At 43.9% G+C, this 17,221-nt stretch overlaps 1 protein-coding gene across 3 annotated transcripts; it reads right to left on the bottom strand.

Moving 5' to 3' along the window:
* Positions 1 to 71: 71 nt before the first annotated feature.
* Positions 72 to 15,656, bottom strand: rnf32 (ring finger protein 32). 3 transcript variants are annotated; one of them, XM_079490059.1, is made up of 8 exons: positions 15,628 to 15,642; positions 14,863 to 14,964; positions 13,637 to 13,904; positions 12,212 to 12,354; positions 10,071 to 10,228; positions 7,810 to 7,918; positions 1,974 to 2,141; positions 72 to 1,079 (listed from the first exon to the last, which is right to left on the bottom strand). In XM_079490059.1, exons 2-8 carry the CDS (start codon positions 14,869 to 14,871, stop codon positions 870 to 872), a joined length of 1,065 nt encoding a protein of 354 aa, XP_079346185.1. In that variant the 5' UTR covers positions 14,872 to 14,964; positions 15,628 to 15,642; the 3' UTR covers positions 72 to 869. The 3 variants fall into 3 exon arrangements, with proteins under 3 accessions (XP_079346185.1, XP_079346186.1, XP_079346184.1); XM_079490060.1 differs by lacking the exon at positions 14,863 to 14,964 and having other exon boundaries at positions 15,628 to 15,656; XM_079490058.1 differs by lacking the exons at positions 14,863 to 14,964; positions 15,628 to 15,642 and adding an exon at positions 15,415 to 15,613.
* Between the last annotated feature and the right edge of the window lie 1,565 nt (positions 15,657 to 17,221).

Below are 17,221 nucleotides of genomic sequence, written 5' to 3'. Positions count from 1 at the left end.
TGCATTCAAAGATGTTCCTAGAAGCTTTGTCATGGTCGAAAAAAACCTGGTCGCAATGACTAACCAATCAGGAAGCAGACAGGCAAATCGACCAATGACAAAGCTTCTCGGAAAATCTTTGATTGCAGATTGTGGCCCCTAGATGTGTCACGGAAACTACATTTTTTTTCGGAGCGTTCTACCCATTGCTGGCTGTCTGAATACCGAGAAAATTAAAAATTAAAAGGTCATTCAAATGTTGACATATTATTGCTTATAGCAGCTTTAAGTGTTCTGAGCTTCCTCGACAAATAGTTGTGCTTGTATCTGTTCCTGTCATTCACACTTCATTCAGCTGCTAGCTGACAGATGGTCACATTGGCCTTTGCACAGGTCTCAGTATCTGACAGGGAAGTGCTTGTATTGTTCAGAGCACAATAGCAATCAGAGGCCATAATATCACAATCACAATGTTCGCCAGAGATTCTCGGCTTCTGTTTCTATCGCAAAACAAATGCTTCTAGTTGCCAGTTTTATAAGTATTTCCTGCATAATTGTGGGTTTCTAAGAGTTCTCTCATTGCAGGCCAAGCCGCTTTATGTCCATCTGTCTGTAATGTCCATATGTCTCTGCATGTAATTTTTGGCAACTATTTGTGAATGTTTTCTTTTTTTTTTTACTATTGATTTATGATGAGTTTCCTGTATGTATGTTTTGTTATTTTTGGTGTTGGTTTGTTTGCAAATAAAAAGGAGGGGGAAAACATATATAATATTATTATTTTAGCTTTATTGTTTTGGGTGGGTTATATAGAAATAATTTCATGGCCTACAGTATATTAGATTCATCAATATTGAGATCACAAAATTGGACGTAGGAAAATTAAGTGCTCAGACAAGTCTTTTGTAGTAGGCAGACCTACACAGGGGGCAAGTGGGTCTCCTGTTCACACAGAATGACTCGAAGGCCTCCAGACAACGCTGGTGGAAGAGGTGGGAACACGACAGGAGGACAGTGCGTCTTCCTACCTCACCTCCCTGCCCGGGGCTGCAAAGTGACGTCAGGCAGATGGCACACTCCCATACATCCTTCCGAATGACCTGCCAACAAGTTGAAAAGCAACAACTGTATTAGCGCTGTGGTTAGCTTAGCTCTGTCGACTTCCGGCGATGTTGAAAATCTGAAATGCACTCATAATTCAATGGAACAAATTCATAATGTCTTATATTATTCTATAGCTTCTCTTGAGAAGCGGATTTGCCCCTGAATGAATAGTGCCCATAAGACATGAGAGAACTCTGGACCGTTGTCCAGTATGCTAAGGCATACATGGTAATACAACATCTGCTGCTATCCCAATAAAAATGAAGGAGGCCTCCATATAGCTCCACTAATGATTAACCCAAAGACTGCTTCCTATTCCATATTGAGAGACAATCAACAGGCCTCACCGTTAAAATGTGATAATGAGAAGCATTCTGTTTTACAGTGTTTGCTCCCATGAGAAAAACATGTTCACCGTTTGATACCCCCGTGTCGAGGTTGAGCAGACCCTGTCCTGTATATAACCTTTTCGCACCAGATAAAGGAAAGATGTCTCATTTCCACCACCCTTCGTGCCCCCACCCTGCAGTGGAAAAAGCTACTGGCTGACATAGAAGTCTTGCGTGCACCTTTTTGTTCCTTTCCATGGAAGAGTCAAGGCGTTGAAAAGCCTGGTCGTTTTCTGTGTGTGTTTCCATTGTAAAAGCAAGAGGATTATTAACCTACCCACTGCTACTTGTTCTTAAATGAATGATCGACCATGAGAGAGATTCTTTCTATTGTATTCTTTCTATACGACAGATGGGATGCAGTTGCTGCTGAACAAGCAATAGCACGTTAAGTGACGAGGCAAGGCCACAAGGAGAATGAGACTATAGGATTAGATTGTGCCTTTTTCTTTTTCCACTCTCATTTTCCTCGATCCAGTCTGGTACATTTCGTTCCCCAACCTGGTTTTGTATTCTGTCCCAGTCCTCATTTCTCGGTTCAGAGACATGCTCGCTCTCCATCTGGTCGAACACCCGCCTGCTTGATGACAAGGTGCGGTCGATGTCACTCAGAAAAGCCTCGACGTCCGTGCGACAGTATTGGAGAAAGCTGTCATTTAACTCTTCCAGCTAATTAGGGGGGGAAAAGAAAGAGTGCACATCAGTGACAAAATATTAGGTGGAGGGGGAAATTCTATGAAGGCATACGGACAGGCTACTTGTTTAACATTTAGATCAAGACCAGACGGCTGTGTGTCCCACTAACATGGAGTCTTCTGTAGGGTGCGTTCGGATATAGCACACTGAGCGCACTGTGCAATAGAGGGTATGCACATGCATAAAGTGGTCTGTTTTAAAGTGAGTTTAATGTTGTTTATTGCAATCAGATTTTCTGTTTGGATGTACAGTATGAGCTGTTAAGGCAACTCAGTAGGTGTTCCCGCATAACGTCCGGGTATGATGATGATGATGTCACGCGCATACCCTCTATACAAACTAATATGTGAGTGTGCTCCCGGTGCGGATTTCAAAACGCACCCTTAATGGAAGTGAAAAAAAGCAAGGCAGACAGTGCTGAGTGGTGGAAAGTAACTAAGTACATTTACTCTAAGGCTATAGTACAAGTACTAGCCTGACACTCAGTCTGAATTTTCATTTCGTTTCACAGAACATCTTTTCTTAATGGGTGTGGCTATTCAGGGCTGGAGCCAGACTACTCAAGTACTTAAGTACAATTTTGGGGTATTTTTACTTGGAGTATTTCCAATTTTCAATAATTTTACTTCTACTCCACTTCTACAATATATGCCTTCTCAAAGGCAAATATTAAACTTTAAATACTAGTTACTTTGTAGATTTAGATTATTATTACAAAACCTCTTCCGATCTACAAGCTCACAACATTATGAGCTTGTAGATCTCCTATATTCAAAGGATTTTTAATTCATACATTTAATACTGTAACGTAGAAGAGGGAACACTGGTGGAGCTGTTTCCCCCGCGACCCGACTACGGATAAGCGGTTGAAGATGGATGGATGGATGCACACACATCCCATATAGTGTCACAGTGACCTCAGAATTGCTTTTGGGATAGGCCTATTTAATTATCACAAATATTATTAAACAACTGTTTAGGCGTTCAGATGGAGGGGTTTATGACTTCTACAGTCATGGTAAACAATACAGGCCCTGGTGAACTTTGTCTTTGGCCCACGGTAGACGTGCACAGGACAGAGGACCGGGGGGGGGGAGCAGAGGGGGGGGGGGGGAGGAGGGGGTGTTATCTTGCGTCAATCCATCAATGTCAGTAGTTATCCCCTTAATGTGTTGACACAGGGTCGGACCTCCGAAACAGGTAGAAATGGAAAGCTGGCCACCAACGGGATCAGCCTCCGTGATAAGAATGAGATTTCTGAGGCTGGTAGATTGGCTGCTGAACACCTGCTGCTCCAGTGGACAAAGATGCTTTATTGTCGCCTGCTATCGCCGGGTTAAACAGGAAGTTCACAGAAACACAAGGATGCATGGGAGTGCTGCTCCAATTACCTCGCAGCACTAAAGAAACCCAATAAACAGAACCCCGCCCCCCTCCATGGTACTGTACAGGCAACGCAACTAAGCAAATAGTCTTCCCGCTGAAAATCAAACGAGTCAGACTAGTGATGCACGATATTATCGGTAGCATAATGTAATTTAATCGGCCACATTTTTTATATTGTAATGTGCATCTCTAAAGGTGCGTTCCGACTTGAATTTAAATATTCGCCTCGGTTCGTCCCGCTTGTGCTGCGCCAGGTCGCGCCGCACCCGTTCGCGGCGCTCGCTCAACTTCTCGTCTTTGCATATAGACTTTGTATGTAATCGCGCCGCTCTAACCATCCAAATCCGAACGCACCTTAAGTCAGACCAGGTTAGAGTTCTCATAGATCGGAGATGACAAACCTTTTACTGACTAATTACGTTCAATCAAAGGATAGTGTCAAACGCAGGAAAATATCCGATGCTAGTAAGCAGATTGTAGAGGCTTATTGTCTGCATCAGAGCACCAGAGCGCCAGCATCTATCCCTGTTTCGCAATGCACTAGCTGCTAGACCTCTGGGAGATGGATTCCTAAGGTCGAGCGCAACACCTACTATCAGCTCCCAATATCTACCACACTACTTGCCACACCCAAGCCATGCTACTCATACGCTGAGTTGGCAGTGCCCGGGATCGAACCCATGACCTTGTGGTCGAAAGGCAAGTGCTCTACTGATTGAAAAAATCACACCCGTGTGAACTGAGTGGTGCAACTCCCCTCTCCCCCTGCCCCCCCCCCCTCTCTCTCTGTCTCTCATTAGCAGGCAACAGTGCAGCACTATCTCTCTCTCTCTGCTTCTGGCACAACAGCGCCACTTTTGCCCCTACTGCTACTCATAGTCACATAGGTTAACTAACACATAGGTTAACACGGACATTGCTGTTCCTTGGAGTGGTTGCACCACTCAAAAATATGTGTTTGTACGTGCTCATATAAATTATATGAATAAATGCAAGTTGGGGTCAGTGAGTCCCTCTGTAGTTGAAACCTAGAGACCTTAACTGTGATATCCGATCTACAAGCTTAAACAAAAAACACCACGGTTGTGAGCTTGTAGATCAGCTATTTGCCACACACGACAAAGTATAAATCGGGCTTCAGAGGTGTGAGATCTTTCATGGCCGCCCAGTCGCTGGCCTCTGTCTGGCAGGGCCGGCCCTCCCATCAGGCAGAACAGGCAGTTGCCTATGGCATCATGAGGGGAGGGGGGGCATCCACCAAGCAAAAAAAAACAAAACACAGTGCTTTAGAACACTTGGGGCCATGGTCATTTTTCAAGGGGGCATCACGAAAAATCCTGCCTAGGGCACCAAATTGCTCAGGGCTGGCACTGCTGTCTGGCGTACAATGACTGAAACGCAGGTCCATGACAGGAGCGAGAATACATGGGCCATTTACCACCGCTTAATCTGCTAGAACAGACTTAATTGGACCAATAAACTCGTGTCTTTTTGTTTACGTGGCATGTTACGGCATGGTTTACAGGCAAGATGATGGACAATGATGGGGGGGACGGATGAGTAGGACACACTGACCCTCACAATACATTACAGTAAACAGTACAGTGTGGCCTGCCTGCCTGCAGTCGTCAGCCTTGCATCATGAGGACTGTAGAGGCACTCTGCCTGATTACACTGCACTTAAGACATACGTAACATGAGGCCTCTTTCAAACAAGCCATCAGACATACTACAGTATACCCGTGCAAAGGAACCGCTCTTAGCGACGTATGTATGTATGTTTGTGAACGTAAAGGACGGCTTCAACCATTTTCAACCTATAATATACCATATAATTGGTCCTCATCAGTCAATAATGCTCATGATAAAACGGTACCTGCCTATACCGTCGTAGGCTGGTTTTTCTTTTTCAAACATTTCTTTTTTAAATTAATGTGAGAACAATGGCTTGTATTATAGCATGCATAATACTCAAAAAAAACTTTCCAGGAATAGAAAGAATGCAGTTTCTATTAGCTTGGATTCCCCATTGATGATGATGTCACTGGTAGGCGGGTTTCTGAACTTGTCCGCAGCCCTCCTCTGAGACACAGAGTGAGTAGACAGAAATGGTACCACCTTAGCATTGGTGAGGACCAATGATATGAATGGGTGAAGTCGTCCATTAAGAGTGTCTCCCCGAGTTATTTAATTTGACATTTTAAAATAACATTTGACTTGAGCACTGAGCAGTCAAGGGATCGGTGGCTATGGTGTGATCCCACGGTCTGAGCAGTCAAGGGATCGGTGGCTATGGTGTGATCCCACGGTCTATGGTGTGATCCCACGGTCTATGGTGTGATCCCACGGTCGTCCGGCAGTGAGACGTGGCCCCAGCCCTCTTGGAGGAGGTTTGTTTCTCACTAGGTGGCAATCTTCCCTTTTCCACCGAGCCCCCCCCCCCCCAGGCAAAAGAGCCCAAGCGTCCACCGATGCACCCTCACATTCTCTCTCCAATAAGTCAAAGTATCCCTGGGATTTATATAGCTTGTGAAATTGGACAAGAGAACAATGCCTGCAATGACAGCCACCCAGCATCAGGTATCCCTCAGCTTACTGCCATACTCTGTCCCTACCTCCCCTCCCCTCGCTCACCTATCCTTACCTATCACACATGGTAGGCAGACTGACAGGGGTCGGGCCACAGCCGAGGACCCTGCTGGAATGTCCAGACTGTTTGACTAAAACACACACTCTCCATAATTAGTTGACAAGCAGTGTATGATTCACAATGCATCAAAGGAGGTCGAAAGGGTGAGGGGGGGGCGAGTGTGCATGTGCAACGTGCATGTATGTGTATTTGTACGTATATATGAATAAGTGCACGCTGGCTGGGGTCAGTGAGTCCCTCTGTAGTCAAAACCCATAGGCCTTGGATGTGATATACTTGCCACAGCAAAATGATCAGTGGATGTCAGTGGAGGCTGCAAGAAAGTAGGCTACACAGGCAGTGGCGTGCACAGATAGACACTAGGGGGTGCTAGAGCACCCCTGCCCTTTTGGCAATGTGCCCTTTCGAAAAGAAAAAAAGTTACACTGTACAGTATGTGGACCATGGTAACATTGATCAATTCTTGATAAAAGGCTTCTAATATATTATTTAGACCCCACAATCTATAAATCTCACACTATTAAGGCAACCGGCCGGTTCCACGCGCTGCACAAAGTGCCCTTTTTTTCCACTTGAGCACCTGCCCCTCTAAATGTCTGTGCACGCCACTGTACACAGGGCAACCTGACCTTGTATGTTCAAAGTGAACGAAAGGCTAATTCATACTTTATTGAATGACTTGTTTTAAACTGTTTCAACACTTTTAAAATATATATTTTGTGTGGGCCCCCACATTATTATACAACGACGTTTGATATTAACCTTGAAGTCCTATTCCTCATGACATGTCCCATGGTTTAGATTTAGATCATCAGACAGAACAATCCATCCCTGATCAATAAAGGAGTATTTATCTTCCCCAAAAACATCCCTAAATGAGCTTTGTGGTGTCTCACACTTTGCCCTCTTTTAAAATGATTAATGGGACCTATTTAATGATGCCAATATGCCACGCCTGTAGAATCAAGCCCTCATTAATATGCCAATATGACACATCCTTAGAATCAACATTCCGAAATGTCCACGCCCCCTGCGAGAATGTCTACAGTACACTGATTCCAATCATATCTTCAGCCTGTTTGTTTAACCCATTTACACCTGAGGTCGGTTCTAAAAACGCCTTCTAAATCCTAAGAGTTTTCTGAATATATTTATCTCATTGGTATGTTCATGCCACAGATGAAGCGCAAGTCTGAAGGAAGCCAAACAAAACATAGTTTTACTCTTATGTACCTGTACACCAGAGGCGTATCTACAATAAGGCGAGGGCAGGCGTCCGCCTGTCCAAATCCATTTCTGGCCTGGCCAAAATCCATACAATGAGACAAAAACAAGACCTGAGAACTATTAATGGACAGCTGATTGGCCGGTGCGGTAGAGCGCGACCCTCAATCACCCATTAGAATGTAAATGCATGCCTTTCAGCCTTTGTATCCTACTCGTCTGGCAGGTATATCTCTTTGAAAACCTTTAGTGCTACGATTGTGCGCGGGGAGACGACAATTAACACATATCTTGCCTGCCCAAAACGTAATTCCTGGATACGCCACTGCTGTACACAAGATGTAACAATAAAGTACAACCTTGAACCTTGAACCAACGTACCTTTTTTTCAAAGAATTTGCGGCGCAGCCGTAGATCCTTTGGGGGATTGGTCTTCTTCACATTCCTGTACCACTTACGAGCCACATAGCCTCGCCAGCATGCTTGAATCCTATACAGTCAAAGGAAACACCTGAATAAATGAGTGGAAAAACGTGACAAATGCATATACAGTGTATCAAGCAATTAACACCTTTGTTTGCTTTGTTTATTTATAGTTTTTTTTTTTACTTTTGTGTTTTTTATGTTGTATGTGTTCTGCTCTATGGACCCCCCTGTGAGTGTCTTTTTTTTTAATGTTTCTTTTTGTGGCTTTCGCCTTTATTTTATTTAATTTTTTTATGGAGGGACAGACAGTAGGCTGACAGGAAATGGGGAGAGAGATGGGGGGAAGACATGCAGTAAGGGCCGTCGGGATCGGGAGTCGAACCCGCGGCACACTGCCAGACTGGATTACCAGCTAAGGTGCCTGGACCACTGAGCCATGGCCCATGCCCCCCCTGTGAGTGTCTTGAATAAAGTTTGAATTGAATTGAATAACACCATGCTGTGTGGTGTGTGATTATTACACGAGAGGATGTGCGTTATCGTGATTATTGGCACGCCAGTGATGTGCAGAAAGCCGAAAGCATCACTGACATTACAGGGAAGGGTCACTGAAAATCAATACAAAGTTATTCTGAATGATCACCTCATGCTATACGATGAAACACTCTGAAGAGAGTGCTCTCTTCCAGGATGACAAAGCCCCCACGTGTTTGTTTGTGAGTCTATGTGTTTGTCTGTTCATGGCAAATCTGGCATACCACTGTATTTATCATGTGCCAAATTCCATGTGCACGCTGCCAGTATAGGTCTATTTTAAAAAAATGAAAACATTCCATAAATGAAAAACGCTTTTAAGAAATAGTGAAAATAGCAGATCTACAAGCTCACAACGTGTTGCATCGCGTGGGCACAACACCAGAGGGAGCTCCTAGATGCGTCTCAAACATGGGGGGGGGGGGGGGGGGGGGAATGCATTCTACCAGCAGCCATTAAAAAAAATCTTGATTCCACATCCACTTTTAAAAGTGACCTAAAAACATGGCTGTCTTCAAATTATAATTGGACTTACGGTAGGCAAGTCTCCCCTACTATCTTGTCCCCTGAGAGTCAAACAACGCAATTCCTCAGCGCGCTCCACAGAAGAAGCCCTGTGGGACTCGGGAGTGTCATCTATCCTCCCCCCATACTCACACGCACACACACACCTTTCCTGTAAATATATCTAGAATTTTGTGTTGTTACTGATATGTAACGTATTGTATCATGTGAACTGTATTTCTTGATGAATTGGGTACAAAGGACCCAATTACGTGTACTGACGTAGTATTTCCCAAAACTTGCTAATGCTAATACAGTATTCAACCAATCAATGACCTGGTGGCACACTGCTAATACAGTATTCAACCAATCAATGACCTGGTGGCACACTGCTAATACAGTATTCAACCAATCAATGACCTGGTGGCACACTGCTAATACAGTATTCAACCAATCAATGACCTGGTGGCACACTGCTAATACAGTATTCAACCAATCAATGACCTGGTGGCACACCGCTAATACAATATTCAACCAATCAATGACCTGGTGGCACACTGCTAATACAATATTCAACCAATCAATGACCTGGTGGCACACTGCTAATACAGTATTCAACCAATCAATGACCTGGTGGCACACTGCTAATACAGTATTCAACCAATCAATGACCTGGTGGCACACTGCTAATACAGTATTCAACCAATCAATGACCTGGTGGCACACTGCTAATACAGTATTCAACCAATCAATGACCTGGTGGCACACTGCTAATACAGTATTCAACCAATCAATGACCTGGTGGCACACTGCTAATACAGTATTCAACCAATCAATGACCTGGTGGCACACTGCTAATACAATATTCAACCAATCAATGACCTGGTGGCACACTGCTAATACAGTATTCAAACCAATCAATGACCTGGTGGCACACTGCTAATACAGTATTCAACCAATCAATGACCTGGTGGCACACTGCTAATAAAGTATTCAACCAATCAATGACCTGGTGGCACACTGCTAATACAGTATTCAACCAATCAATGACCTGGTGGCACACTGCTAATACAGTATTCAAACCAATCAATGACCTGGTGGCACACTGCTAATACAGTATTCAACCAATCAATGACCTGGTGGCACACTGCTAATAAAGTATTCAACCAATCAATGACCTGGTGGCACACTGCTGTCTGAAGAGGCGAGCGCCGTCGTGGATCAGCCGTGTTTCATACTGCTCCTTCCTGCACATGGGACAGCACTTCCTCCCCGAAAACCTTTCAAAGGCTCGCAGACACACTCTGTGGAACACATGGGAGCAGGACAGCAGCACCTAGAGAGAGAACGGACAGCCGGCTTATGTTAACCCATTTTAGACCTGGGAACGATTCTACAAATGCCTTCTAAATCCTGACAGTTTTCTGAAAAACCTTATGTTTCTGTATCAGTGGTTCTCAAAAAAGGCACATTTTCACGATTTTTCAAAAATAGCAGACCTACAAGTTCATAGCGCGCCACTCGGTGGCGCGCTATGAGCTTGTAGATCTGCTATTTTTCAATAGCTAAAGCATAACATAATGCTAACACCAAAAGGGGTTCCCGCCCAAAATGGGTTTTAAAGCACTGTTGGCCTTTGGTGGAACCTTTGCTTTAGCCGTGATACATTCTCCATCATGTGTTTCTGTTGCTTCTGTGTTCTTCTTTGTGATCAAGGAACCCGGAAGTAGCAAATCCATTCAGTGTCATGTTCAAAATCACACTTTGGGCAAACACAACACAAGCAAAGTGAATTCTGCCAATATACAAAAGACCTTAATGCACTTTATTTTTGCCTAATGGAGGCGCTGCCTATTATCACATTACAGCGATATTGGTGACCTATTGATTTTTGTTCTGAACTTCCGTCAAAGGTAACCTACGATTTTCCCAACTATAAACGTCTCCTCAATAGAGCGTACCCTAGCCTAGCATATACCGCTCTCCATCTTTCTCTCTTGTGCATTGCACATTCATTGTGGAGATCTCTTCATCATACTCTCTGTCTTATAGACTGTTGAACTGAGTGAAATGTCGTGTGCGGACATTACAACTCATAGTTTGAGGGTTGTGGGGTATGTTCACAAAATGTCTATGTCTGAGTGGTACAGCCGTATTGTGTGTGTGTGTGTGTGTGTGTGCGTGTGTGCGTGCGTACGTACGTGCGTGCGTGCGTGATTTTCCAAGAGAGACACAGCATAACCCCCACTGTGCTAGCTGTGCCCCCCCCCACCCCACACCACCACCCAACACACAAACACACAAACCTGTACAGGATCTCTTTTATCGTCTGCGAGGACACAGTCGCCGCAGTGGGGCTTGGCACACAAACCAGTTTGCTCTGATCTCTAGAGGGCAGGGGGGAGGGAGGGATATTGATTTCCCATTGTTTTTGGCCTGACCAACACACACTCCATCACCAGAGAAAGGGGCCCCCTGCAGTGCACAATTTCCAGCAGCTCGACAAGCCATTAGACCTGAGAGAATTTCCACTTCTCACTTAGAAACGCTCAAGGTTACAAGAAGCTACGTATACCCCATGTCAGAGGGAATATAGAAACTGAAGGCAAAATGAAATCAAAGATATTTTCAGGTGATATTGATATTCAAGTTTTAGCAGGATGAAATAACGAATAGGTCTAGCCCAAAGGAATACATACTCATGTGGAGTGATCGCTATATGTGTTGTTTCTGAACTGCCCTATCAATACTGGAAAACACAAGAATTCAACCCATGACGACCCCCACCATTTCACCATGAATGAAGGGGCTTGCGGATGTATGTCAAATCAACAGAGATTCCCCACTTGTCACTTTCTCCTTGTTAGCAGGCACTAATTAACATTTTTTTCCCTGAGTCAAACTAATATTTACACGCGCGTCTATGGCAACTGTGCTTTGTTGAGGCCATGTATTCTAGGCCCTGCATTCTTGAGGAGATTGGCATCTTAAAAGGGGATCAGAAAGGTGCAAAAGACTGAATGACCCTCACAGTAACACACTGATTGCTACATCATCGCGTCACAGTTGAGTTCCAAGGCAGTATGGGTAAATTTGTACAGTTGTCTACACAGATTAGAACACAGAAGAGCCGGTGGGAGGGGGATATTGTGTGTGTGTGTGTGTGTGTGTGTGTGTGTGTGTGTGTGTGTGTGTGCGTGCGTGCGTGCGTGCGTGCGTGCGTGGGAAAGGAGTGATGATGCACAAAAAAAGTCATTCAGGAAAGATTTTCTCACAGAAAATCAACAGCAGGCATATTGTGTGAAGGTTTTTTTTTTACCTGCGGCTGAAGGCGGAACTCCTCTCTGCATATCACACAGGGCTGTGTGGAGTCTCCCTGCTGGGTGGACCTGACCTTGACCCCAGTCCACTCATCCACTGTCAGCCTTCTAGGTGGGGATGCCACCAAACCCATCTTCTGTGCTGGAAGAGATTATAATAACGGAACCGCATCCAGTACACACACGCACGCACGCACGCACGCACGCACGCACGCACGCACGCACGCACGCACGCACGCACGCACGCACGCACGCACGCACGCACGCACGCACGCGCGCACACACACACACACACACACACACACACACACACACACACACACACACACACACACACACACACACACACACACACACACACACACACACACACACACACACACACACACACACACACACACACACACACAATATGAATATCTGAATATGAATATCTCTGCTGTCGGGAAGAAACCACTTAACGCCAAAATGTTCATTTTTCAGGAAATGAAAAATATAACATTTTCAGGAAATTAATGAAACCTTATATTTTGAAAACAAAGCAATACGGCCTCATCAAAGCTGGTATTGTGACTTTATATATTGTCAATTACTTCCATGAGAGGGGGAGAGGTGGTGGAGTTAGCTGTTTTATAGCAGACAGTTTGAGGGTCCAATGGAGTACAAGTGCTTTTTACTACTTTTCGTTGGTTCAATATTTTCGAAACAACACACAGACGTAAAGGGTGTTCAATAGCACTGATTTATGCAAAAAATAATAATCAAAAACCTCAAAACTGGAGTTAGGTGGTTTCCTCCCGACAGCAACGATATGCGTGCACACATACGGTAGGTACATTTAAACCATGTGGTTATTTCTATACCACAGTGATTTGCGATTCGTTACTGTCGATGGTTTTCGCACCCATCATTGTATTTTATATTATGAAAAAGTGGGTTGGCCATCTCTCGCAGTTCGTAGAGAGCAACATTGTATTTTATTGTGTGGTAAACTTCCTTTGTATCTACAGTATATCCTCGCTTTTAGAACCAAAAAACATAAAACATGTTCACTGACACACATTAGATATATCAATCCACGTATGAACATTGAACAAGGAAAGACTGCTTTCATTTATTATGCTCCGCACAAATGGAACAAACTTCAGGACAGGTTCGATTGCCTCCAGACATTTAGGGTGCTTCTTGAGGACACATCACACAGTGACTGCACCTGTTTCATGTAACCCTATATTTATTTACATCTGTGATTTGTTTTAATGTAGTTCAAATGTCTGTTATTGTTTTCCATTATATGTATCGTATAACTGCACTTGTTCTTATGCTGTAATCGGGGCGTCCTCGAAAAAAGAGAGCTTGCTCTCAATGGGCTTCCCTGAGTAAATAAAGGAAAACGTCGATCAATTTCCAATTCTCTACTGTACCTAATGTCAAACGAGGCGGTGCGGGGTCAAGCACATACTCTCTCTCCTCCTGGCTTTGGTGCTTTTGCAGATGTTTCTGTTTCTGAGTCCCTGTGTCCCGTTCCCTTTTCCTGCAGGCATCTGTGGATGCTTTTCTGCCGTGGATGGTCTTCACAGGGTTATGTGACGACGACAACGTCTGATCCAGCAGGTTCCGTGCTATGTGGTCTTGGAAGGCAGCCGAGGTGATGGCCAAGTTGTTGCTAGATGTTGTTTTTGCAGTCATGCCCTGTAAACATGGTCAGTTTTCACTGCAGTGTTCTATCTAAGACAGTGGTTCTCAAACTTGCCAATTTGTGGTGTCAAGGACCCCCAAATTGATATTTATTTGCCCGCGGACCCCCATCAGAAATTGTTTTGGGCAGAGATCCCCATAGGAGATCTCCCAGCAGAGATCTGAGAAGGAAAAGTACTTTCAAGATTTTTCAAAAATATAATCAAATGTACAAGCTTGCAGCATGGCACGAAGTGCGGTGAGCTTGTATATCTGCTATTTTTGAATGGTCAATGTAAGAGATATGGATAAAGTGATTAAAATGATGATGACATTTGCTGCTGAGGGACCCCCTGGAACCACCTCAAGGATCCCTAGGGGTCCCAGGACCCCACTTTGAGAACCAATGATCTATTATCTAAGATATGCAAACTCATAAATGTCAGACCTATGATTTAATGTCTATGATTGCAAACTGTTAGCCTATCAGTCTTCTTCTCACCATGTGTGATAATGCAAATGCAAATAAAATAATTGCACGAATAAACTGATAATAAAAATATGTAAATCGATAAATGCGGGGCGGGCTTCAATGTCAACAAAAAAATGTCCCTTGACTTTAGTCATCTTATAGGCTATAATATATTTTTTTTTTTACAAATGTTGTGTATTTCTTCCTTTGCAAAATAGAACATCTAATGAGCCTTGTTTATATGAAAAACGAAACAGGAAGCGTTTTTCTTTTTTCCCCATGCCCTACAGGCATAGCGAATCCCATTCAATTCGGCTGGCAAATAATGACAAACAATGCTAAGGTCCAGGAACAACGTGCTGTCAATACCTTTAGCCACTTTCAGGGAAAAACACAAGCACATGCAAACAAAAACAAACATTGCCTCTCGGCTTTCACAAGCTAGCTCTAGCTTTCATGAATGAACAAATTGATAGAGTGAATGAAGCTAGAAATCCAAACCTTCCGCATTGTCGTCCGTTGAGGGTCAGTGTTTTATGGTTGCTAAGTGACAGACCACGCCTTCTCCTTCTGCAGTCTTCACATGCCTGCACTATACTAGGCCTACTTGCCAAAACAGTGTTGACAGACAGACAGTGATCTCAATTGGAATGAATGAATGAAATTCAAACCCCAACTCTCTGTGATGTTGAAGGCTTAATGTGCTCTCAAAGGGGTTACGGTTATTTCATATTTTAAAACACTTGTGGGGTCATTTTCACCTGTCTTTTGTGTGCACCAGCACCTCAGACAGTTTTCAAGTTGCTTCATTCAATATGTAGATATTTCATTATTCATTTGATCAGATCTGTGACATGTCCCTGGTTCTGATGACTGATATTGTTCTAAAGCATATGGGGATGAGGAACCCAAGTGTTTTACTTATAAGTAAAAGTATCAATATACTGCAATGTAGAAATACGCTGTTACAAATAAAATACAGGTAATCCATTATTATTATTATTTATTTGCGACGGTAGGTCACAGATTACTATGAAAACGTGCAAAACCTGCCTGTCGCTCCGTCACTCCCGCCTCCATATATGGTTGTCAGTCCATCACCCCTTAGTTGTGACATTACGCCTCAGAATTCATTCCATATGTTGATCTGACCCCCCCATCGACAGGTGCTCTTATATGGTGGTTTTGAATAGAGAGGATAGTCGTACCTAGTATGAGTATCGCACCTATGCAGCAGTTAGGCATGCACACAATACGCACACTAACCTGTGTCAAATTCCCTGCTGTCGTTAAGATTTTAATTAGGTGTCCAGGTGCCAAATATTTGTAATTAGGGAAGCAAGTTAATTGCTTCAACTGTGTAGTTTACAACCGTACACACACACACACACACACACACACACACACACACACACACACACACACACACACACACACAGACAGACAGACAGACAGACAGACAGAAGGAGACGTGGCACATTTATAGTAGGATTTATGCTGCATAATGTCCAATCTTGTCAGATGTTGTATGTTGCTAACTGCCTTGTTATGTAAATGCAGGATTTTGTTTCATATTTGTGTATGTTATATTTGATAACTGTTTTGAAGGTGCATATTGTTTATAACTACAACTCTGATTGGTGACACAAGGCTTGAGTCAAGTGACTTTCTGAAATTTTGTGCATAACAGTTTGTATATTTGTTTGATTTATGTAATGTCACAAGCATTTCTGATTTAAGTTCCTTTTCTGTAATTTATAGGAACTACACAAATACATATTTCTGAATAAAACCCTAAAACAACGGAAACAGCTACATTTCTCTGATGGGAAATTAGGCCATTTTCATCAATAATTATCATGGGGGGGTTTTCCCATGGGCATCTCTCCCTCTAGTGAGTATGTTTGTCAGATACAACACACAAGTTCCATCTACTGTAAGTCATATTGTCTATTGGCTGCTACTTCTATGATCGCTCAATACCTAAACAATGCACGGCCACAACAAACGTTACTGACCTGTGCTCCGAGGAGCACCTTTTCTAGTTTAGCATTGCATTCATTTGCAAACTAGTACCTGCAGTGGCCCTCAATGCCAGTAATGATTATTTTATTGTCAAGAAGGTGTCAGGGAATTGTTGGAACCTGACCAAAGAAGACTAGTCTACGGTGTGTCTATAGGTGACTCACTGAGCTGTCGTCAGAGCAGTCGCTGAACAAAGCTAAGCTGCTCATACCTGTGCTCTGAGCTAAGGGATCCCTCCCAGGTCACCCTTACATGGAAAACCATACACACAAACACACCAGAGTCCACACACGCACGCACGCACACTCATGCATATACAAGGGTGTGTGTGAGCACACAGTCAAACACACACACACACACACACACACATACACACACACACACACACACACAGAGTCTCTCTTTCTAAGTGCGATGAAAAGTATTCTTTATTTCTCACACAATACAAGGGTGTGTGTGTGTGTGTGTGTGTGTGTGTGTGTGTGTGTGTGTGTGTGTGTGTGTGTGTGTGTGCGTGCGTGTGCGTGTGCGTGTGCGCGTGTGTGTGTGCGCGTGCGCGCGCGCGTGTGTGTGTGTGTGTGTGTGTGTGTGCGTTTGCGTGTGCATGTGTGTGTCTTAAAATGCTTTGCTGCCTTGATTGACTTTGATGTGCTCAGACAGAATCGGTGAAAACAGATGGTGGAGAGGAGCAGGGCCACGACGGTGAGGCCTGTCAATCCAGGGAGTCCTCTTAAGAAAACAAAATGAAGATGTAGCTCTGAGAGCAGAGGAAACCCCTGCGTTTCTCAAGAGGCTGCTGCATTCTTGAGATTAGGGCAAGAAAAACGCAGACCAC

This window comes from Electrona antarctica (genome assembly GCF_951216825.1).
Source record: "Electrona antarctica genome assembly, chromosome: 20".
Taxonomy (NCBI): domain Eukaryota; kingdom Metazoa; phylum Chordata; class Actinopteri; order Myctophiformes; family Myctophidae; genus Electrona; species Electrona antarctica.
This window is presented reverse-complemented; position numbering and strand designations above follow the sequence as displayed.

Coding starts and splice junctions, on each gene's coding strand:
- rnf32 (XM_079490058.1), bottom strand. CDS start 15,441: ATGGAGGCGGGAGTGACGGAGCGACAG. Junction 7,919..10,070: donor AGACAGCAGTGTGCCACCAG/GTCATTGATTGG, acceptor TTGACTGTATAG/GATTCAAGCATGCTGGCGAG. Junction 2,142..7,809: donor GCAAATTCTTTGAAAAAAAG/GTACGTTGGTTC, acceptor CCCCCTAATTAG/CTGGAAGAGTTAAATGACAG.